The sequence below is a fragment of the Canis lupus genome, chromosome 1 (genome assembly GCF_003254725.2).
Source record: "Canis lupus dingo isolate Sandy chromosome 1, ASM325472v2, whole genome shotgun sequence".
Taxonomy (NCBI): Eukaryota; Metazoa; Chordata; class Mammalia; order Carnivora; family Canidae; genus Canis; species Canis lupus.
This window is the reverse complement of record NC_064243.1, coordinates 111268099-111292884: the sequence shown is the minus strand read 5'-3', so window position 1 is coordinate 111292884 and position 24786 is coordinate 111268099. Positions and strand designations below refer to the sequence as shown.

The 24786-nt window shown below is 40.4% G+C and overlaps 2 protein-coding genes across 5 annotated transcripts in view; both read left to right on the top strand.

Moving 5' to 3' along the window:
• The first annotated feature begins 3499 nt into the window (after positions 1–3499).
• ZNF45 (zinc finger protein 45) lies at positions 3500–21044 on the top strand. 4 transcript variants are annotated; one of them, XM_035712520.2, is made up of 9 exons: positions 3612–3727; positions 6539–6624; positions 9781–9941; positions 10032–10098; positions 10670–10764; positions 11606–11653; positions 15370–15496; positions 16546–16641; positions 18473–21044. In XM_035712520.2, the coding sequence occupies exons 6-9, from the start codon at positions 11639–11641 to the stop codon at positions 20296–20298; spliced, it is 2064 nt and encodes a 687-aa protein (XP_035568413.1). In that variant the 5' UTR covers positions 3612–3727; positions 6539–6624; positions 9781–9941; positions 10032–10098; positions 10670–10764; positions 11606–11638; the 3' UTR covers positions 20299–21044. The 4 variants fall into 4 exon arrangements, with proteins under 4 accessions (XP_035568411.1, XP_035568413.1, XP_035568414.1 ...); XM_035712521.2 differs by lacking the exon at positions 10670–10764; XM_035712519.2 differs by lacking the exons at positions 9781–9941; positions 10032–10098; positions 10670–10764.
• Positions 18551–24786, top strand: part of LOC118353825 (zinc finger protein-like) — a 43505-nt gene continuing 37269 nt past the window's right edge. The window contains exon 1 of the mRNA XM_049109488.1: positions 18551–18603. The gene's annotated coding sequence lies outside the window, so the exon portion shown is untranslated. The remainder of the gene's footprint in view (positions 18604–24786) is intronic.

Here is a 24786-nt window from a genome sequence, read left to right as displayed (position 1 = left end):
GCAATTAGGATAAAGAAGAATAAATCTGGAGGTACCACACTTCCTAATTTCAAACTGTCCTACAAAGCTATAGTAATTAAGACAGCATGGTCCTGACATAAAAGTAGATACAATGGAACAAAATTGAGAGCTCAGAAATAAACCCCTGCATAAATAGTCAACAAATATTTAACAAAGGATCAAAGAGCACTCAATAGAGAGAGGATAGTCAAAAAATGGTGTTGGGAAAACTGGATAACCACATGCAGAAAAATGAAATTGGACCTCTGTTATACACTACTCACAAAAATTAACTCAAAATGGAATAAAACCTTGAACATAAAACCTGATACCATAAAACTCCCAGAGAAAAACATTGGGAAGAAACTCCTTGACATTGGAATAGGCAATGATTTTTTGGATATGACACCAAGAGCACAGGCAACAAAAGCAAAAATCAACAAGTGGGGTTATGTCTATCTAAAAAGCCTCTACACATCAGCAAAAGACAAGTACCATATGATTTCACTAATATGTGGAATTTAAGAAGCAAAACAAATGAACATGATGGGGCAAAAGGCAAGCCAAGAAATAGAATCTTAACTATAGAGAACAAATTGTAGGTTACTGGAGGAGAATGGGCATGGGGGATGGGTTAAATAGGTGATGGGTATTAAGGAGGGCACTTGTGATGAGCACAAAGTGTTGTATGTAAGTGATGAATCACTGAATTCTACACTTGAAACTAACATTATACAGTATGTTACCTGGAAGTTAAATAAAAGCTTGAGAAGAAATTTAAAACTAGAAAGCCTCTGCACAGCAAAAGAAATAATTTTAGAGATTGTTTTTATTTATTTGAGATAGAAAGAGATAGTGAGAGATAACAAGCCAGGAGGAGGGGGAGAAGCAGGCTCCCCACTGAACAGGGAGCCCAACGCAGGGGTTGATCCCAGGATCACGGGATCATGACCTGAGCTGAAGGCAGATGCTTAACCGGGTGAGCCATCCAGGCGCCCCAAGAAATAATTTTTTTAAAGATGAAAAGGAAATTTATGGAATGGGAGAAAATATTTGGAAATCCTACATCAGATAAGGAGTTAATATATATATATATATTAAAATATAAAAACTCATACAACTCAATAACAACAAAAACCAAATAATACAATTTTTAAAAATGGGCAGAGGAACGAACATACATTTTTCCAAAGAAGTGATCTAAATGGCCAACGTACATAAAAAGGTTCTCAACATTGCTAATTATCAGGCAAATACAAATCAAAACCACAGTGAGATATCACCTCACACCTGTTAGAATGGCTACCACAAAGAAGACAGGCGATAATGAGTGTTGGTGAAGATCTGGAGGTAAGAGAACCCTTGAACACTGCTGGTGAGAATTTAAACTGGTTCAGCCACTGTGGAAATCAGTATAGAGGTCTCTAAAAAAATAAAAAATAGAATTACCATATGATAAAGCAGTTCTACTATATCTGGAGATAGAATCAAAGGAAATGAAAATGGGAGTTTGAAGAAATACATGCACTTACTCCCATGTTTACTGCAGCATTATTTAAAATAGCCAAAATAGGGAAACAACCTAAATGTCAATGAATGGATAAATGAAGAATTTGTAGTATACATACAGTGGAAATTATTCAACCATAAGAGCGAAGGAAATGCTGCTGTTTGAGACAACATGGATGGCAGCCTTGAAGGCATTATGCTAAGTGAGATAGGTCAAAGAAAGACAAATACTGTATGCTATCTCATGTGGAATCTAAAAAGGGCGAACTTGTAAAAGCAGAGACTAGAATGATGGTTACCACAGCATGGGGAGGAGCAATTGGGGATATGCTGTTTAAGGGTACAAATTTGGAAATAGAATAAATCCTATGGAGCTAATGCATAGCATATTGTAATCAACAATACTGTATTATAAACTTAAAAATTGCTATGAGACTAGATCTTGTTTTCACCACAACAAAGAAATGATTAAGGGAGGTGGTACTAGTGTTACCTGAAGCTAAGGCACTAATCATATTGCAATATGTAAATGTATCAAATCAACATATCAAACTTATGCAATGTATAAGTCAATTATATTTCAATTAAAAAGAGCAAAAATATTATTCCTTAATTTGAACTCAAAGAGATTTTTAAATTTTATTTATTTATTTTTGTGTATATTTTTTATTGGAGTTCTATTTGCCAACATATAAAACCCAGTGCTCATCCCATCAAGTGCCCTTCTCAGTGCCCATCACCCAGTCACCCCATCCACCCCACCTCCCCTTCCACCACCCCTTGTTCGTTTCCCAGAGTTAGGAGTCTCTCATGTTCTGTCACCCTCTCTGATATTTCCCACTCATTTTCTTTCCTTTCCCCTTTAATCCCTTTCACTATTTTTTATATTCCTCGAATGAATGAAGCCATATAATGTTCATTGTCCTTCTCCGATTGACTGACTTCATTCGGCATAATACCCTCCAGTTCTATCCACGAAGAAGCAAATGGTGGGTATTCATCCTTTCTAATGGCTGAGTAATATTCCCAAAGAAGATTTTTTAAAAAGATTTTATTATTTGAGCCAAGGTGGGAGGGCAGGGGGGCTGGACCGAGAAAGAGAGAGAAGCCAACTCCCTTCTGAGCAGGGAGCCTAAGGCAGGGCTTAATCTCAGGACCCTGAGAGACTTGAGCCAAAGGCAAACACTTAACTAAGCCACTTGGGTGCCCCTCAAAGATTTTTTTAAAAATATTGTATAGGGTGGACCCTATTCTATATTTTCTCCAATCCCATGTCAATGCAAGAAAAAAATTCCTACAGCCAAGGAAAAGCAGAGAATTTTGCTCCTTCTGTTTTATATCCTGCTGGATGGTTGCATATCCTTTTTTTTTAAACTATATTGCTTTAATTTTTTTAGAGTAAGTGCATGAGCAAGGGAAGGAGAAGAATTAAAGGAAGAGAGAGGATCTCAAGCTGACTCCATGGTGAGCACACAGCCTGGTCCCAAGACTCCAAGACAATAACCTGAATCCTAACCAAGAATGAGATGCTCGACTGACTGAGCTACCCAGGCGTCCCTTGTTATATCTCCTTTTTAATGGGTTCTTGGTCATAGGTGAAGTCAGGTCCATGTAATAAAGTAGGCTTGTTCAGTGCAGCTCAGTCTGCCCCTTTTATGATCTCTCTCTTTTTTTTTTTTTTACCTAACACATAGCAGCCTTTGTAATTATTTTCCTTTTTTTTTTCTGTTTCCAACTATGTTGCATGTGAAAGGCAGCCGTGAGAAAGAAAAAAAAAAAAAAAGAAAAGAAAAATACAAGTCCAGTTCCACAGCATCCAAGAGCTTATTTAGACTCCACCTGCTAATTCAAAAGACAAATTGCAGGTAGGCGGGAAGCTCACGCATACAGAGGATTCTGGGATGTGTAGTCCAGTCGCTTTCAGGCATTGGGGCACTTCCGCTACCGGAGAGCTCAAATCTATTTGCTGTGCTGAAGAAATAGAATATAATACAGTGCTCTGCGTGTTCGGAGGCATTTCGGCCACCGGACGACAAGAATGCAAACCCCTCTCCTTTCGTGGACTCCAGGAAATTGGATTCAGGCCGTCGCGGGGTGCGGGACAGCGACTCGGGGGCCTCTGGGGAATGCTGGGAAATGTAGTCCAGGAGCCCCGCGTAGTCGGAGGTATTTCCGCTGCGGAAGGTTAAGATCGCGGCCTTCGGGCTCTTTCTGGGAGGTGAGTGATTCCCGGGACCCCACGACCTCTTTTAAGTTTTTGGTCTGGTCGTGGGATCCGGCGCGCCGGGCCCTGGGTGACAGGGAGGGAAAGTCTCGGCCAGTGGCAGCGAGATTAAGGGACGGGGCGGCAGCTTGCCTTCCCCTCGCCCGAGTCCTACGGAGCGGTTCGGGGTCTCGGGCTGGGAGGCGGACCCGGCTCCGCGGAGGTCGAGGGTCTCGGGGCTCTTGCTGCCCAGCTCGCCGTCCCCTCACCTTCCACACGCTCCGTCACTTCTGCAACTTAATCTTTCTGTGCCTCAGTTTCCTTTTCTGGAAACGGGGATATTACCTACCGCATACATTTGCCTTGGGAATTAACGGTATAGGACAAGTGAAATGTTGAGAACAGTTCAGACGTGTGTCATCATCAGAAAAGTTACCTCTTTGCAGCCTCTTCCAAGTACCGCTGGCTATTCTCAGTGCACGAAAGGGGCTGTGCCTGGACTACTTCTGATTCGTTTTTTAGAGAAAGAGAGCATCAGCCATAGATACCTTTTGTGGTTTTTCTAGGGCCACAGACAGGATTGTAGTATCTCAGACTCCTTTCTTCCTCCTGTCCTGATTCCTTTTTTTTTTTTTTTAAGATTTTATTTATTTATTCATAAGAGACACACAGAGAGAGGCAGAGACACAGGCAGAGGGAGAAGCAGGCTCCCCATAGGGAGCCCGATGTGGGACTAATCCCAGGACCCTGGGATCAGGACCTGAGCTGAAAGAAGATGCTCAACCACTGAGCCGCCTGGGCGCCCCCTGTCCTGACTTCTGAAAGAGGGCTCCTGGCAGCAGAGCCCCACTGTGACTGTACTTAGGCTTTTGTCTTCCTTTTCTGCGGTGGTAGAGGTATTTCATTCATTAGCAAATGTTAAATAATTGGGGAAATATGTAGAATAGGTACAGGGCATGAGTGATAGTCGTAATGTTTACAACCTTGAGTGCTAAGCATCGTCCTGAGGGTTTTATAACAATGAACATTTCTAGTCTTCACAGAGCCCTGTGAGGTGAATACTGTTACCGCCTCTGTTTTACAGGTGGAGGCAAAGGAGCAAAAATTACATGTTCTATGTTACAGTGCTAGTGGAGGAAGTGGATTTGAGTCCAGGGTGTGTGTTCTTTATGTGTGTGCATATCCTTGGTCCCAAAGTTTAAAGTCCCCAAATTGGAATTAGGAAACATAATAGAAAAATAAACGGTATAAATATTTAACCATAGGAAACTGGCTGCAGAGGAGTGATTTGGGATCAAATTATGGAGGCAGGTTGGAATTTTTATTGTAGAGTAGTTTGTTTTTTAAAGATTTTATTAATTTATTCATGAGAGACACACAGAGAGAGGCAGAGACATATACAGAGGGAGAAGCAGACTCCCCATGGAGAGCTTGATGCGGTGCTCCATCCCAGGACCCTGGGATCACAATCTGAGCCAAAGGCAGATGCTCAACCACTGAACCACCCAGGTGCCCCTATTGTAGAATATTTTGAAAGCAGGATTCATGAGTCTGGAGTTCTTTATACAATTTTGGAAGCATTCTCTTTTTATTTTATTCCAGATAATATAATTCTATTCCCATTATGGAAGATATACACACTCATTGTAAAGAATTCAGAAAATATAGAAATACATTTAAAAAAGCATTCAGAATAACTGCCAATACTAGAATATAGATGGTTTAAATGTGTATTTATTTATTTTATGACATTCTTCTCTCAATATTCATAGTTCCTCCCTAAATTCTTTGCTGTAGAATTTTCCATACGTATCCAAAATAAAATGTAATGAACTCCTTTGTAACAATCACCCTGATTTAATCATTGCTAATTTTGTTGCTTCTCTACTCTCCATATATCTATTTCTCCTATTTTAAAAGCTTTTATTTATTTATTATTATTTATTTTAGAGAGAGGGAGTGAGAACCAGCAGGGGGAGGAGTAGAGGGAGAGAGAGATTCTCTAGCAGATGCTGGGCTAGGTGCAGATCTGATATGGGACTCGATCCCAGGACCCTGAGATTGTGACCTGAGCAGAAACCAAGAGTTGAACACTTAAACGGACTGAGCTATCCAGGTGCCCCTATCCTTGAGTATTTTTATTTTATTTTAATTTATTTGAGAGAGCATGTGAGAGCACATGAGAGAATAATGTGGAATAAGTGGGAGGAAGGAGCAGAGGGAGAGGGAGAAGGAAGGACAGGCAGCCCATGTGGAGCTCTATCCCAGGATCACGACTTGAGCTGATGGCAGACACTTAGCTAACTTAGCCATGCAGGTGCCCTTCTCCTTGACTATTTTAAAGCAAACCCAAGATGTTGAGTTGGTGGGACTGAAAAACTATCACAAATTATTTATATGTGAAAACCAGTGGAAAGGAGATTGTGTTAATATGTCAGGACTAGTGTAACAAAATACCCTAGCCCTTGGGTGTCTAGATTTCCTCTCACTAGACATCAATCAGATTGGCTTAGGGCCCACCCTAAAGAACTTATTTTAAGTTAATCACCTCTTTAAATGCCCTATGTCCAAATATAATCACATTCGAGGAACTGGGGTTTAGAACTTCAACATAAAAGTTTTAGGGGGGGTCACAATTCAGTCCATCAAAGAGATGTTGGCAGCAACTCTAAGGTTTTCACTCTTGGGAACTAGAAGAATGTTACTCATAGGAGAAAGTTAGAAAGAGTTGCAATTAGGCAAGATGATGGATTGTCTTTCCTTCTTCGGAGTTGCTCTTGCCACTGGCATGTAACTGATTTCTTTTGTCTCTCCTGTTGGCTGCAGGGACCACTGTTTCCTGGACCTCATCATATTCTTTTTAGAGTGCCTAGCAGCAACCGAGGGGTTGGCCAAGAAGAGTTATTCAGTCAGTAAGTGGGATTCATGTAGCTCTCCAAAAGGGAGCCACAGCCTGGGATGAGGGAGCAAAATAGAAAGATAATTCTAATAGAAGATAACATCTACATTCATTGTCTTTTATCTCACGTGTGGTGGGCTGCAGATTATACCAACGTTTTTAGAGTATTCAGACGTTGATGTACAATTATGCATAATATGTCATGATCTAAAACAAATCTCCATAAAAACAAGTTGATGCTGATGTTTCATTTTTTTGCTTATTGCATGGAGGTCATAATGGGAATGATGAGAAGAGCTAACTTGTTGGGCACCTCTAACAACCTGGAGAAGTTCCAATGCTTTACATGTACTCATATATTTATTTTTCATAACAATGCTATTATTGTTCGCCTTTTAAAAAGGAAGAGATAGGGGTGCCTGGGTGGCTCTGTGGTTGAGCATCTGCCTTTGGCTTAGGTCTGATCCCAGAGTCCTAGGATCCAATCCCTGCATCAGGCTCCCCACAGGAAGCCTGCTTCTCCCTCTCTGCCTGTGTCTCTGCCTCTCTCTCTGTGTCTCTCATGAATAAATAAATAAAATCTTAAAAAAAAATAAAATAAAATAAAAATAAGGAAGAGACAGGGGCACCTGGGTGGCTCTGTGGTTGAGCATCTGCCTTTGGCTCAGGTCTGATCCCAGGGTCCTAGGATCCAATCCCCGTATCAGGCTCCCTACAGAAGCCTGCTTCTTCTTCTGCCTATGTCTCTGCCTCTCTCTCTTCTTTTCTTTAAAAGAAAAAAAAAAGAAAGACCGGCAGAGACAAATGACTGTTGGCACAGTCAGCAGGGTGCAGAACAGGATCGAACTTGAGCAGCTACATTTGAAACCTGGCTCTAGCACTCTTCCACTGGATGACCTTGGGCAAATTATTTAACTTGTCTGTTCTTCAGTTTTCCTACCTGTCCAGGTAGGGCTCTCAGTACCTACCTCCTAAAATTTTTGTGAAGATTAAAAGATATGCTATGGGGCAGCCCAGGTGGCTCAGCGGTTTAGCGCTGCCTTTGGCCCAGGGAGTGATCCTGGAGACCCAGGATCGAGCCCCACGTCGGGGTCCCTGTGTGGACCCTGCTTCTTCCTCTGCCTGTGTCTCTGCCTTTCTCTCTGCCTCTGTCTCTCATGAATAAATACATTATTTATATATATATATATGCATATATATATATATATATATATATCATTTTTTTAAGAGATATGCTATGTAAAGTGCTTGAAGTAGGGCTGCCTGGGTGACTCAGTCTGTTAAGCCTTTGCCTTCAGCTCATGTCATAATCCTGGGGTCCTGGGATCGGGCCCTGAGTTGGGCTCCCTACTCAGTGGGGAGCCTGCTTCTCCCTCTGCCCCTCACCCCTCTCATGTTCTCTCTCTCACTCTGTCTCAAATAAATAAATAAAATCTTTTTTAAAAAGAGAGTGCTTGAAATAGTGCCTGGCACGTTGTTAATCATCTGTGTATTATAGACTAAAGTTGTCCTTTTCCTGTTATGGGTAGCTATGAGATAGGAAAAACGTAGCAAGTTATTAAAACAGCAGAAGATTTTAAGGTATTCTTTTTTGTTTCACCTGCCTGCTGTTTTCACTGCTTCAATTCTATCATTCAATTGAAAAATTAATAGTTTCAGTAATAGCCGTTGGTTAAATGTAGAACTAAGGCTGATTTGCTGTCCTTTGAACCCAGAGAGTCTCTGAGGTGTGGTTGTATGGTCTCTATTGCTTTAAAAAGGTTCAAGTCATCACTATCCAATATGGTAGCCATCAGGCACATGTGACAAATGAGTACTTGAAATATGGCTAGTGCTAATTGAGATGTACTGTGAGTGTAAGACACACAATGGATTTCAAAGACTAGTATGACAAAAAGGAATGTAACATCTCTCAGTAATTTTTATGTTGATTGCAGGTTGAATTGGTATTATTTTGGATATATGGGGTTAAATAAGAAATATATATATTTTAAATATTTTATTTATTTATTCATGAATGACACAGAGAGGCAGAGACATAGCCAGAGGAAGAAGCAAGCTCCCCATGGGGAGCCTGATGCAGGGATTTGATCCTAGGACCCCTGAGCCAAAGGCAGACTCTCAACTGCTGAGCCACCCAGGTGCCTGAAAACCTCAAGTTTTTAGTCTGTCTGAAAATATCTGGAGGGTAGGTCAAGTGTCAAGACACTGACACTGGGTGTCTCCTGAGCAGTTTCTGTTACACAACATACTGTTTCAGGTGCTTGAGATATAAAGCTGAGTAGGTATTAATTACAAGATCGATTTACCAGTTATCCCCCAGAGGTGATGAAGAGCTCTCCCTGCAGAATACTCTTACTGAGCAGAAATCATAGGACAAATAAGAGTCAGAACAAAATGAATCATAAATCCCAAAGGGTGTTTTTTCCAAGATTGGGAAGCTTTCCATTGCCCTTTTCAGTATGAGGGTTCTTTTATCTAAAGATGGAGAGATAACTAATAGTAATGAACTAATAAGTAATAAATTAACCAACAATTAACCAACAATAATCCCTTAGCCTGAGTATTATTGTATTGTATTGTTTCTACCCTCCTGAGAATCAGAATCCTAGTATGAGAGCAACAAGGAGAACATGTATTCAGGCCACCAGTGTGGTTGGGCAGGTCGCTCACTGCCCAGGGCTTTCAGCTGGAGGGAGTGTGGTCTCTGGAATCTTGCCCACACTCAGCTTGTCAAGCAATATGCAGCTGCAGCCACCCCAAGTAAAGGGTTCCTTGGCTATTCCTTGTAAAGCAGCCATACAGGTAACTTGTATTGAATATTTAAGCTGCTGGACGCTGTCCTACATGTTTGACATACAGTCACTTAGACCTACTACCCTTCCCCTGAGGTTGGTAATATTATTGTTGTCATTATCATTATTATCTCCCAATTTATAGATTGGAATTAGAGACACAAAGTATTAGCAAGTTGGGAATGCCAGGATTCACAACCTGGTGGTCTGATTCCAGAGCCTACACCCTTCACAATTCTATTCTTTTCTCCCTGAAGCAGATCCTTTGGCTTTAGAGTCCTCTCCCTGGTTCTGTGTCTATCATCCCTGGTCCTCAGCTCTTGTTTCTCCTTCTCTGAGACCTCAGAGTCCCATCTGCATATTTGTGTCTTTAGAAGCAGCAGAGAGACAAGATCTAGAATACCGATTTCAATGTGAGAGCTGGATTCCAATTCCACCCATGTGTTGTAACCTCCCCAAGTCCCAGCTTCCTCATCTCTTAAATAGGAACAACAGTCCTCATCATCATTGATTGAGAACTTCCTAAAAATGCCAGGTATAGTGCCGGGGCATTGCATGGATTAGCTCATTTATTCCCCCACAGTAATCCTATGACTGAAATTCTGTCATTATCTCCTTGTTATAGCTGAGAACAGAGGTGTAGGTGATTGGATCAGAGTCACACAACTAGTACCACTGTAGCTTCTTCACAAGTAAGTGGGCAGGACCTTCTGGAAACAGTGTGTGTCCTGTGCTTTGTGAGGCCCCTGACACATACTTGGTGCTCACTGAATGCCAACTGTGTTGCTGTTTTTGTTGTTTTTAATCACTTCCTATGATTACTGTAGCTCGTTAGTCTGAATGACAAACTGATTACCCAACTTATGGGTAAATAAATCTGGCCGCGTCACAGGTTTTTTATTAATTTTTCTTCATCTTCATGATAGTCTTTTCAATGCCCTGCTGTTAACAGAGTAGTTTGGGCAAGATTATATATCTTTTAAAAAACAGTTGCCTGTGAAAAACAACAACAATGACAAAACCCACAGTTGTCCGTATAGTTAAATTGACAGAGAGAGAAAGTAGAATAGTGACTATTGGGGGCTGAGGAGAAGGGTTATGGGGAGCTGTGGTTTTATGGGTATAGTTTTAGTTGGGGATGGCGAAAAAGTTCTGGAGATGGATGGTAGTGATGATTGCACAGCAGTAGGAATGCACTTAAGTGTAATGAACTGTACACTTACAAATGGTTAAAAGGGTAAATTTTATGTTTATTTTACACAGGAAAACAAGTCATCCTTGTAACCTTAAATATTACTGCAAAGACATCATGTTAAGTATGACAGACCAGAGAGAATAACATATTTCAGAAGTTAAAGGTGATTTTCATATGATGGAGTGATGGTCTCTAAAGCCTTCATAGATAAAAACCATTTATGAAAAAAAAAACATTTATGAGGACAGGTTTTATGTTAGTGAATATTATGTGCTTTTCTATAGCTACTAAGAAATAAGATACCCTGAAAGTGTTCTCTGTGCTCTCTGCCTTCTGATTTCATTCTGAAAACCATCCTATGAAGTAGACATTGCTAATCCCTCCATTTCTACAGATGAAAGAATTGAGGCATGGAGATTTTTAAAGATTTTATTTTAAGAGACTCAGAGAGAGAGGCAGAGACATAGGTAGAGGGAGAAGCAGGCTCCCTGCAAGGAGCCCAGTGTGGGACTCAATCCTGGACCCTGGATTCACGCCCTGAGCCAAAAGCAGACACTCAACTGCTGGGCCACCTAGGTGTCCCTGAGACACAGATGTATCAACAATTTGTCAGAAGATTTCACAGCAAATAAGTAGCAGTACCATAGACCTAAAACATTTGGCCCTAGAGATTACTCTTTCAACCCGGGTACTTTACTCTGTATGTTCACCCTCCCTAGAATCAGATTCCTACCCTAAAAGCAACGAGGAGAACTTGAGTTAGAGCCACCATATGTAGTTGGGCAGGTTGTTCACTGTGTAGAGGCTCTCCGCTGAAGGGGTCAGTGGTCTCAGGAATCCCCCCCCATGCTCTGCTCATCAAGCCCATGAAAAGGGCACCATTGATATTTTATGTAAAGCATGAAATACGGGTAATGAGTATACGTTAGCCATAATGGGTTAACAACAGTCTTGGCTCTACTCTGATCGCTTTCTTTTCTCCTTCCCCTTTCGTACCTTCTCAGGACTCAGCCCTTCCCTGGAAGGAGAAGAACAGAATGACCAAGTTCAAGGTGAGTTGGGCTTCCTTTCTAGATTTTAAACCGTTGTTTCATTTCTCAGTGACTAGATGCATTCTTGAAAATGATTAAACAGAATAGTAAGCATTTCAAAAACTCTTGTTACCAGAGGATCACGACTTTTTATTTTAGTGTAGTTTAATTATTGTTATTTAATTTTATCACCTTTTATAGTTTCATAAATAAAATAGAGGAGAAAAGTGAATAGCAGTTACGAAAAACCTCCTCCCACTTTACTACTGTTTTCCTTATTATAAAAAGTTTTCATTTTCCCACATTCTTTCCCTCATATGCATTCATAACTGTATATTTGTAATAGTTCTATAGTTAAAATTTTCAGGGGATCCCTGGGTGGCTCAGCGGTTTAGCTTCTGCCTTTGGCCCAGCACGTGATCCTGGAGACCTGGGATCGAGTCCCACGTTGGGCTCCCTGCATGGAGCCTGCTTCTCCCTCTGCCTGTGTCTCTGCCTCTCTCTCCCTCTCTCTGTGTATCTCATGAATAAATAAATAAAGAACATTAAAAAAATAAAATATAGTTAAAATTTTCAAATTATGCCTTTCCTAATTAATTGATATTCTATTCCCTACATATTTAATGGCTACATCATATTCCCTTGAATTGATGTACTCTATGGATGTGTCTTAACTTTTGCCCCATTCGTAGACATTTAGGTAATTTAGAATTTTTACTGTGTTGAACATTGTTGTAACGAGCACCAGGTGTTGCAAGGAAATGGTGAATCACTATATAGTACACTTGAAATTAATATTACACTGTATTTTAACTAACTGGAGTTTAAATAAAAGCTTAAAAAATAATAAAACCCAGGATGCCTGGGCGGCTCAGTGGTTGAGGGTCTCCCTTTGGCTCAGGTCATGATCCTGGGGTCCTGGGATCAAGTGCTACATCGGGCTCCCACAGGGAGCCTGCTTCTCCCTCTGCTTGTGTCTTGCCTCTCTCTCTGTCTCTCTCATGAATAAATATTATCTTAAAAAACAAATAATAAAACCATCACTCATCACATCATGTGCCCTCCTTAATGGCTAGTAAGCACTGGGTATTATACGCAACTGATAAATTATTTAACACTGCATCTGAACCTAATGTTGTACTACTGTATATTGGCTAATTGCATTTAAATTAAAAAATAGTGAAGAAAAAAATAAAACCAGGAAAGTAAAATAGTAACAAATTCTGTTTTTGACATAATTTTTAAAATATATTTTACTAACAGTTTTCCTAACAACCATTTTCCTTAAAAAGGAATTTGGAGGAGTTTGCTCTTCTTTGTTCTTAATGTTTTAGGAATCGAAATAAAAAAAGTACACTTGATATGCAGTATCTTGGGGATTTTGTACATAGAACACTCTGATATGGCATAATGCCGTCAGGTATAATCGATGTATCACAGAGAGAGAATATTCGTTCATATTTTCCCATAAGAAAACTAGATTCTTTTTAAAAAATATTTATTTATTTTAGAGAGAAAGAGCAGGAGGGGCAGAGGAAGAGGGAGAAAGACAATCTCAAGCAGATGCTACAGTGAGTGAGGAGCCAGACACAGGGCTCAATCTCACGACCCTGAGATCATGATCTGAGCCACAGCCAAGAGCCAGATGCTTAATTGACTGAGCCACCCAGGCACCCCCAAAGCTAGATTCTTTCTAACCTATGTCTCAGTCCTATCATGTGTGTGGTATTTACGGATATTTATTTATTTATTTATTTAAAGATGTTATTTATTTATTTATTTATTTATTTATTATTTTTAATTTTTATTTATTTATGATAGTCACAGAGAGAGAGAGAGAGGCAGAGACACAGGCAGAGGGAGAAGCAGGCTCCATGCACCGGGAGCCCGATGTGGGATTCGATCCCGGGTCTCCAGGATCGCGCCCTGGGCCAAAGGCAGGCGCCAAACCGCTGCGCCACCCAGGGATCCCAGATTTTATTTATTTATTGGAGGGAGCAAGAGGGAGAGAGCAAGAGAGTGAACATGAGAGGCAGAGGGAGAGGGAGAAGCAGACTCCCCACTGAGCAGGGAGCCCGATGTGGGACTGGATCCCAAGACACTGAAATCATGACCTGAGTAAAAGGCAGACACTTAACCGGCTGAACCACCCAGGCGCCCCTGATTTATATTTTTAATTTACATATTGATTTATTTTTATCAAAGTAATAATGTTCTTAATTTTAAAAGCCTAGTAGTTCAGGAAGACATACCGATGCTTTTCTTACTGCCTTTGGTTTCCGATCAACCTTAAGAGGCAGTCCTTGGTCATCCCTGCATGTTAACTACAAAGAAACAGGATTAAAGCATGTTAGAAAACTCCAAAGGTTAAACTGATCCAAAAAAGTCTCCTAGGAGTTTTAGTTAGATAAAGAGGGAGGTGAGGGAAAATAATTTTTCTCAGGGACTTAGCCCTTTCTGTGTGCTTGGCTGCTATAGTACGTGGAAGACACCGCAGACTATACTTCCTCTTGTTGGTCACCCTTCGGTAACACCTTCTTTATGATCTCTGTTGCTCATTTAGGGCACCTGGCTGTGCAGGGCTCCAGTGAGGAACACACAATTTCCATATGAAAAATTATGACTGTATTGTACACCAGCAATTATTTTTTTAAAGATTTTATTTGTTTATTCATGAGAGACACAGACAGAGGGAAGAGAGATAGGTAGAGGGAGAAGCAGGCTCCCTCTAGGGAGCTCAATGTGGGACTTGATCCCAGGACTCTGGGATCACGCCCTGAGTCGAAGACAGATATTCAACCACTGAGCCACACAGGTCCCCCGTACATCAGCAATTCTTAAGCATGGGCAAATTTTGTCCCTGGGTAATGTCTGGAAACATTTCTGGTGTCACAACTTGAGGGAGGCTTCAGCATCTAGCACATAGAAGCCACGGATACTGCTAAACATCCTACAGTGCATGGGACAGCCCTCACCCCACCCCACCCCCACACACAACAGTTACCTCCATGTGAGTAGTGTCAAGGTTGAGAAACCATGATGTACACAAAGCTATATAAGAACAATAGCAAAATGTAGGTGATAACACTTATATAATATTTTTAAAAACAGCTCAAAGTCTCTAACAGAATTTTTAAAGTCATAAAATAAACCCCCAAGTAGAATATAAGCAAAGAATATTGACTGGCAACATATAAAAGAAATAAAGATGGCCAGTGGATATATGATATATGAAAATATGATAGCTTGTTAATTATCAAGTAAGTACAAAATGAAAAATAAGTTGCTTTTTCAGATTACCTAGGACTTAAAACCACTGGTTATATTCAGTGTTGTGTATGGTGTAGAGAATCAGGGCTGCTACTTCTATTCTCTTGGGGGAGGGATAAAATATAGAAAAAGTTGAAAAGGAAGCCTGCCATTCTACATAGTAATTTTGAAGTGGCATATTTGATATTGCCATTTTTCCTTCTTGGAAGTTATTCTAAGAAAATAATTAAGACAGGAAGCTAATATTTATTTAAAAGTTGTTCTTTTTGGTATTTATTTTGGAAAGAAAAAATCTAATGTGATATGGTATGTATTATTTGAAATGTTTATTTTTATTGTAGTAAAATTGACTTTTGTCTCTTAGACTCAGGAACTACTTCCTATACATCCTTTCCAGTTTTCTCGGTGCTCTTTCTCCCAGTGGCCACCAGGTACAAGACTGAGGTTGCGTGTTCTTGGTGTTACAGGAGACGGTGACATTCAAGGATGTGGCCGTGATCTTCACGGAGGAGGAGCTGGGGCTGCTGGACCCTGCCCAGAGGAAGCTGTATGGAGATGTGATGCTTGAGAACTTCAGGAACCTGCTCTCTGTGGGTGAGGACAGGCGCTCTGTGAACTTTACCCTGTGGTGTTTATTGTATCTTTGGATGTGTGGGGCTTTGGAGCTCTTGAATTGGATGGCATTTTTTCTGGTCTTTCTCTCTTCGTTAGTGTGTTTTGTAAATGAGCCATAAATTGACACTATGACCGCCTCTGTATGCATTTTTGGCCTTTCTCTCTCTCTCTTTTTTTTTTAAAGATTTTATTTATTTATTTGAGACAGAGGGGGAGAGAGAGAAGCACAAATGGGGAGGAGCAGAGGCAGAAGGAGAGAAGTAGGCATACTCCTCACTGAGCACAGAGCCTGATGCATCCCAGGACCCTGAGATTATGACCTAAACTGAGGACAGATGCCTAACCAACTGAGCCACCCAGGTGCCCTTTTTGGCCTTTCTTAAGTTGTGGTCATCTCTGATTAGTGGGTAATGACACACATTTAGAGCATTACACCAACATTTTATTTTTTATTTTTTATTTTTGAGAGAGAATGAGAACTCACAAGTGGGGAAAGGAGCAGAGGGAGAGGCAGAGAGAGAATCCCAAGCAGACTCCATGCTCAGCACACAGGGCTCAATCTCATGACCCTGAGATCATAACCTGAGCTGAAATCAAGAGTTGGGTGCTTAAATGATTGAGCCACCCAGGTGCTCCTTGTACCAGCTTTGTGTAATGAAATAAAATAGAGTAGAAAATAACAGAGCCCTTGGCAATAACTGCACATTGTGGCAGAAACTACAGCCTGTTGCTAAAAATCATGTGGGAAATGGTAGAAAGAGTCTGAAAGAAACAGACCTTTTTTTTTTCAATGATTTTTTTCTTTCCAATGATTTACACTTATGTCTCCATATCCTGGATTTTTTTTTTAATTTAATTTTATTTTTTTTCATATCCTGGATTTTTGCATAAAACGTAGTCCTCTGATGGGCTATTTGGAAGTCACTAGTTTTGATGTCCTAAAGATGCAGTGGTGAGAGCCACATTTTTAGGTTAGTTATTCTAGTAATTTTTAGTAATTTTAAATGTGTGTCCTTGCCTTTTGACAGGGCATCAGCCCTTCACGCCAGATGTAATACTCCAGTTAGAGAGGGGAGAAAAGCTTCGGATGGTGAAGATGGCAGCCTGGGGTCCCAGCGCCTCAGGTGAGAGCCATGCGGCTGCATCGGCCATGCTTCTGGTTCCTCCATCACTCTGCCTCACCACTCAGTGTCTCACCTGTGAATCCTGCAGCACTTTTCCACCCTCTTCCTCTCTGCATTTGCTACTTTTACAGTTGTTCTCCATTCAAAGTGATTCTTTTTTATGTGTGTTAGATCTTGTCCTCTGTTTCCATCTCCGGTAGCTTCTTATCTGACTGAGAGTAAAAGCCACATACTTCAAGTGGCTCCTGATGTCCCACCTGCCTGCTCCTTGCTATTTCTCCACCCTTCTGCACATGTGACTTGTCACTTGCCCCCATGTCAGTCTGTCCCATCCAGTTTTGCCACTCTGCTTGCCACCCATGGCCCTGCTTCATCACCCTCTACTTGTTCTTCCTTCTGTCATGAGTGCTCTTTCTCTCTGTCATCCTCTCGGCCCCTCCTTTACTTCATGTAGGTTTTTTCTCAAATCATAACATCATAAGAAAGACCTCCTATGACCACTGTGTTCATGACCCCTTTTCTTCTTCCCCCGTTCTCCTTTCCTTACCGTGCCCAATTTGGTGTTTAGGCATTCATCACTACTTAACCATGTTAACATATATTTTTGTTTATCTCACTATATTCCCACTAGAATATAATTATCAGGAGGGAAGAAATTCTGTTTTCATTTTCTTTTTTTTTTTAAAGATTTTTATTTATTCATGAGAGACACACAGAGACAGGCAGAGACATAGGCAGAGGGAGAAGCAGACTCCCTGCAGCAAGCCCACTGTGGAGCTTGATCCTGGGACCCTGGTATCACAACCTGACCCAAAGACAGACGCTCAACTATTGAGCCACTCAGTTGCCCCAAAATTCTGTTTTCTTTATTGCTTTATCTTCAGTGTATAGAACAGACTTGGTAGAGGACAGACATGCTGTAAATACTTGTTGGCTGACTGAATGAGATAATCATGGTTTACATGGACTTTTTTCCATTAGTTGTGGACATATTTAATGAGTGATAAACAGAAATGTGATGAAGGCATAGTCCAGAACAGCACCCCCTCCTCATGATTCTCTAATCTAATTCTAATTTATTAGGTGCTTTTGGATGAATGTAGGTATGTATCCAGAAAAAAAAACACATCTAGGGCACATCTGGTTCCACCTGGGTGGAACTTTATTGCTGTGAGGTTTTAGAATAATTTATTGTACTATAAACCTTTTCTGCCATTGCCATCCTGAAGAATATTTCCCAGTAAGAGGTGAAAGACCACTCCCTGCTTATACTCTGAATTTTAAGCACCTAGGTGATACGATGTGTTCTCCCAAAAACATGTCTCTTTCCAGCCAACCTAGTTCTTCAAGGCTTCTAACATGGAATAAACTTCCAATGAAATAGTTTCAAACAAAGGTTTTCAGCATTGCCTGGGGACACCTTCTGATCATCTGTCTATAAGGGTCTTACTAGACATTTTGAGCATTGGGTCAGATGTGCATCCAATAGGCAGAATTGTGGAAACTATTTATCAGACACCTGCTTAGCAAAGAAGACAAGGCTTTTAGTAGGTGCAGCTTCTTCTTGGTAAAGACTCCCTAGGAAGTATTTTTCTTGATCTGCACCCACCTGCTCCTCACATGTAAAATTTAGTATGATTCTAAATGTATCTCATTAACATGTAGTGAATGGGAGCTGGGTGGAATGCCTCTTGGTTTTTGATGATGGAGTAAAATGGAGTCTTCTCCTGATTCAAGATAAGCCTTAGGGTATGGGCCTAAGTATCTAGCCTTGACATCTCTAAACAAAGTGTTTACATGCCTCATCTCTAAATTCTCTTAATCATTTTAGGAGACAAGAATCTAAATGACACGGAGACTCTTCAGGAAATTGGATTAAAGTACCTGCCACATGAAGAGCTGTTTTGCTCCCAAATCTGGCAACAGGTTACAAAGGAGTTAACCCTGTGCCAAGATCCCATGGTAAATATTCAAGGAAATGGCTGTCAGTTGGAGAAACAAGGTGATGCCCTCTATAAAGATGAGGAGTTGGGTAAAGGCTTTAATCAGAATTTACATCTTCAAGTTCACAAAGATCACAAGGGAGGAAAACCTTACCAGGGGGAGGAGTGTGAAAAAGGTTTCATTCATCACTCTCGTCTTCAAACTAACCAGACAGCCCATGTAGGAGAGAAGCCCTATAAATGTGAAAAATGTGAAAACACCTTCCGTCGGCTTTCAAGCCTCCAAGCCCATCAGAAGGTCCATACCAGAGATAAATCATATAAGTATGATGTATCGTGTAAGGGTTTCAGACAGAGGTTGTATCTTCACCATCATCAGAGAGTCCCCACTGGAGAGAATCCACAGAAATATGAGGAATTTGGTAGGAACGTCAGGAAAAGCTCACATTGTCAAGCTTCTCCAGTAGTCCACACATTAGAGAAACCTTATAAATGTGAGGAGTGTGGGCTGAGCTTCAGTCAGAGTTCATATCTTCAAGTCCACCAGAGAGTCCACATGGGAAAGAAACCTTATAGATGTGAAGAGTGTGGGAAGGGCTTCAGTTGGCGTTCACGACTGCAGGCTCATCAGCGAATCCACACTGGAGAGAAACCATACAAATGTGAGGCATGTGGCAAGGGCTTTAGTTATAGCTCACACCTTAACATTCATTGTAGAATCCACACAGGAGAGAAACCCTATAAATGTGAAGAGTGTGGAAAAGGCTTCAGTGTAGGTTCACACCTTCAGGCACATCAGGTAAGCCACACTGGAGAGAAACCTTACAAATGTGAGGAGTGTGGGAAGGGCTTCTGTCGGGCCTCAAATCTTCTGGACCATCAGAGAGGCCACACTGGAGAGAAACCGTATCAGTGTGATGCATGTGGAAAGGGCTTTAGTCGTAGCTCAGATTTTAACATTCATTTTAGAGTCCACACAGGAGAGAAACCCTATAAATGTGAGGAATGTGGGAAAGGCTTCAGTCAAGCCTCAAATCTTTTGGCCCATCAAAGAGGCCACACCGGAGAAAAACCATACAAATGTGGTACATGTGGGAAGGGCTTCAGCCGGAGTTCAGATCTCAACGTTCATTGTAGAATCCACACCGGAGAGAAACCCTATAAATGCGAGAAGTGTGGTAAGGCCTTCAGTCAGTTCTCGAGTCTTCAGGTGCATCAGAGAGTCCACACAGGAGAGAAACCATATCAGTGTGCAGAGTGTGGGAAGGGCTTCAGTGTGGGTTCACAGCTTCAAGCCCATCAGAGGTGCCACACTGGGGAAAAACCATACCAATGTGAGGAGTGTGGGAAAGGATTCTGTCGGGCTTCAAATTTTCTGGCTCATCGTGGAGTCCACACAGGAGAGAAGCCATACCGGTGTGATGTGTGTGGTAAGCGTTTCAGACAGAGATCCTATCTTCAGGCCCACCAGAGGGTCCACACTGGAGAGAAACCGTACAAATGTGAGGAGTGTGGGAAGGTCTTCAGCTGGAGCTCCTACCTTCAAGCCCATCAGAGAGTTCACACTGGAGAAAAACCATACAAATGTGAGGAGTGTGGGAAGGGCTTCAGTTGGAGCTCAAGTCTTATAATTCACCAGCGAGTACATGCCGATGATGAGGGTGATAAGGACTTTCTCTCCCCGGAGAAATCACATAGGAAAGAAGCGCCATAAAATTATATGTTCTAATACCTCAAATGGGTGCTGAAACAGTCCAATGATCAGACCTGTCCTAGAAGACATAGCATTGGCTTATAAAAGAGTCAGTATTTAGCCAGGGCTTGACATGTCAACAGTGGTTGAGTGGCCACACAGCAGGGAAGCCTCATGAGAGTGGCGACATAAGGACTTCATTCAGAACCTTGACATTTAGCAGATACTACACAAGAGGAGAGGCTTAGGAAGGACCAATCTGATCTGAAATTCACTGAAGGGTTGAGCTGGAAGTGCCAGGATTTCTTCCGTTAGAATACAAGCTCCAAGAGAATAGAGATTTGTTGACTGCCATATCTATTCAGTCTTCTTAGTGCCTAACACATGATAGGTATTTAATAATGTTAAATGAATGAAAGGGAGAACGGTCATGTTTGAAATTTTTATTCAGTTCTCTAAGAACTATGAAATGTACTTAAAAGATGAATTCTGCAAGGCTTGGAGGACATTTAAGTTAGACACATAGACTCATTTTCCCAACCCTGCAGGTCCTGTGAACAAATGTTTATCAACCTGCTAGTAGGTCCAAAAATCACTTCAGGGGGTTGCGACCAGCACTTTTGTATGCTAATACTTTATTGAGGTATAATTTGCAGACAGTAACACATGTAAATCTCAAGCTTATAGCCTCATGAATTTTGACAAATGTATACACTTATGTCATCATCACCAAGATCGATATATACAATATTTCTATTAAACCAGAATGTCTCCTTGTGTACATTTCTAGTTATTCCCACCTCCAGCAGCAACAAGTATGATTGCTATACCTCATATTAGACTGTCTGTTTTCTTGAGCTTCATGTGGGTTCAGTATGCGTTCTTTTATGTCTGGATTCTTTTGATCAAAATATATGATCATTTTAGTAGGTTGAGGGAAAGTAAAACACAAAATTCAGTATCCATTCATGCTAAAAATTCCTCAGTGAGATACAAGGCATCTATGAAAAGTCTACAATCTACCATTCTTTGTAAAAATTATTATTAAGGAATAGTTTGTATACACTAAAATCAACTCTGTTGTATCATTCTGTGTTTTGGCAAATGCTTATTATTGTATTATCACCACCATAATCAAGACGTTTTACACTTCCAGGATCCCTTGCCTTGAAATTCCTTCCTAGTCTCATAGTCAACCCCTCTCCTTGTCACCTTTCCTTGATTTTGGCAACCATCTACCTGTTTTCTGTCTGCATAGTTGTCCAGAATGTCCTAAAATGGAATCATATAGTGTATAATCTTTGGAGTCTGGCTTCTTTCACTTTATGCTTCTGAGATTCATCAGTCTTGATGTGTAGATCATAGTAATTTTATTGCTGATTGGTATTCAAGTGTATGGACATACTAAGTTTGGTTTATTTATTTATGAATTCAAGGATATTTGAGTTTCCAGTTGTTAGTGATCATGAAGAAAACAGTGTTAAATATTTACATACAGGTCTGTGTGCCAACACAAGTTTTCTTTGTCTTGGTAAATACTGAAGAGTAGGATTGTATAGTATGTTTAACTGTATGGAAAGGTAACAACCCTAAAAGGTTATACCAGTTTGCATTCCCACCAACCCAGTGCATATCAGGGTTTTGTTTTGTTTTTACCATTTTAGTAGGTATATAGTGGCACCTCACTTTGGTTTTAATTTGCATGTCCCTAAAGACTGTTGAGTATCTTTTATATCTGAATGTGTCTCATGTGTATATCTGTTTTCTTTGGGGAACTGTTTTCTTGTTCTTGTTTTTTGGGAGTTTATATGTTCTGGACATATGTCCTTTGTCAGTTACATGTTTTGCAAATGTTTTATCTCTGTGTATTTTGTATTTTTAATCCCATTCTCAGTATTTTTCATAGAGCAGAAATTTTGTTTTTGACAAAGTTCAGTTTTCATTTTCCATGGATTGTGCTTTTGGTTTCAGATCTAAGAACTCTACCTAATCCGAGGTCACAAAGATTTTTCTCCTCCTTTTTTATCTAAAAGCTTTATAGTTTCAGGCTTTACATTTAGATCTATGATCCATGTGAGTTTGTCTTCTAAAGTGTAAGGTCAAAGGCCATTTCTTTTGGCCTGTAAGCATCCAATGAATTATCCTTTTCACATCAAATTTCTGTTGGCCCTTGTGGAAAATCTATTGATCATATATGTGTGGGTCTTTCTCTGGCCTCTGCTTAGTTCCATTAATCTGTGTGTCTATCATTTTACCAATATGTAGCCTTGTATAATAAGTTTTGAGATGAGATGGTATGAGTTTTCCAATTCCACTCTTTTCAAAATATCTTGGCTACTTTAATTTGTTTACTTTTTTCATAATTTTTAGAATAAGCTTTGTGATTTTTAAAAATAAACTAATTGCTGGAAATTTTATTGGGTTTGCATTGAAAAAAAATATATAGATGACTTTAGGGAGACTTAGCTTATTAACAATATTGAATATTCTAAGTCACAGACACATAGTATCTGTCTATTTGTGTAGGACCCTTCTAATTTCTTTTATCAGCAATTTGTAGTTTTCAGCACATAGATCCTGCACATATTTTATTAGCTTTATACCTAAGTACTCTGCGTTTTTTGGTATTAAATTAAATACTCTTTTTCAAATTTCAACTTCCAATTGTTTATTGCTAGTATATAAAAATGCAGTTGATTGTTTTATGTATCCTATAATCTTGCCAAACTTGCATATTAGTTAAAGTAGCTGTTCTATGTAGATTCTTTGGGATTTTGTGTGTAGATAATCATGTCATTGCAGAAAGTTTTATTTTTCTATGACAGTTGATGTACATATTACAACAACTTCACTGTGATATAAGGAAGCAGCCCCACCAATGTTAGATTTGGGTGACAAAACTCACGATGGTAGTCCCTTGGGATGATCAGAGGTGGAGGGGGTAGCTGTCCAGGAGAAGGTCCAGAACAGAAAGAATGGTCAGTGTTCAGATGTTTTATACAGTGGAAGTCCTCCCTGAACAAAGTTTAAAAAATGGTGGGAGGTTGTACTTTGGAAGTGATAGGTGAACCTTATCAGAATTGTGAAGAGGCAGTGGACATGGATAGGAGATGAAGCTTTTAAGTTGCTGACATTAAATCAGATGTCCAGGTTTCTTTCTTTCTTCTTCACAATCCACTCCTGACATTTGGTCTAGCAGGGCAACCTTCCAGGTATTCCTGTAAATAAACTGGTACTCGAGAGGGCACATTTGCAAAGATGACCCAAAATAATTAGGTTTACAGTTATTATTATAGCTTTATGAAAGATAATGTGGGGCCAGATAATAAAAATCCAGGTAGAATAAGGATCCAAGAGAAGAAATCAATGGGGATTCAAGAAATCTCATGAAGTATTTTAGTAACTTGGCAAAATCATTGACTATTTTGGTTTGTTGTTTTATCTATTGAACTATGTTACAGACTTTTCCTATATTATTGACCTATATACAGCCAGAGGTTCCCTACAAGGATCTACTTTGAGATGCCAATGGAATATGTTGTAAACTCCTACAGCAGCTACAGAACTTTCTCTCATATTAAAGGTTTCTAAATCTTAGGTTTTTTGATATATGTGGTCTGCCAGGAGTTATGACATTGTTTGGCTGGCTTTTAGGTACTAAGGCTGTGCTACAGAACTGAAAAGACCTAGACTTGTACCTATTATACCAAAAATTATGAGTGAGGCCTAATTTATAAGAGATTTGGGCGTGCCTGGGTGGCTCAGTTGGTTGAGTATCTGCCTTCGGTTCAGGTCATGATCCCAGGACCCTGGGAATCCCTGGGATTAAGTCCCACGTTGGGCTCCCTACTCAGTGGAGAGCCTGCTTCTCCCTCTCTCTCTGCAGCTACCCTTGCTTGTCTGTCTGTCTCTTGTCTGTCAAATAAAAAAATAAAATATTTTTAGAAATTTATAATAGATTTAAAGGATAGCCTATGTGTACCCTGTTGTGAGTGTATCAGTGTATACATATGGGGGTCATATACTTTCAGTGGCTATATATAACAGCAATTATTTGTAGAGGCTAGGTAGGGCATGAGATTTGTGAAAGGAAAGATAATGAGGAAGACCCTGGTGAGGTTTAGGAAGTGCTGGGGAAAGTAAAGGAACTGGAGGGTGACCAGAGAGGATAGTGAGTGGTTAATATGGATAGCAAAGCCCACCAAGGGGGTGGGAATTAGTTGTATAAGTGGTTACCCAAGCTGGCATGCCTGGTCCGTCATTGAGTTTTATCTTTTGGGTAGCATGTTAACTGTTTTATAGATAATCTCCAGCAAGTGGAGGAAAGTAGGAAGTGGTCTGGTGATGTGGGAATAGTGGAGAGTGTAGCATGGATTGTTGAATGAAATGATTGGTGCTGTTGTGATTATGAGGGTCATAGTGGAGAGTGGTGTATGGGCAGTTACCATTTCAAGGTCCCAACTGTTAAGCATGGAAGGAGGTGGGGTTTTAGATTTGTGTAGGGCTACT

What these genes read in the sequence shown, in the direction of transcription:
- ZNF45 (XM_035712518.2), top strand. Translation starts at nt 3,548, where the DNA reads ATGCAAACCCCTCTCCTTTCGTGGACTCCAGGAAATTGGATTCAGGCC. An exon ending in CTTCGGGCTCTTTCTGGGAG is followed by an intron (nt 3,728 to 11,605) that starts GTGAGTGATTCC and finishes GTACCTTCTCAG; the next exon opens with GACTCAGCCCTTCCCTGGAA. An exon ending in CTGGGGTCCCAGCGCCTCAG is followed by an intron (nt 16,642 to 18,472) that starts GTGAGAGCCATG and finishes TAATCATTTTAG; the next exon opens with GAGACAAGAATCTAAATGAC.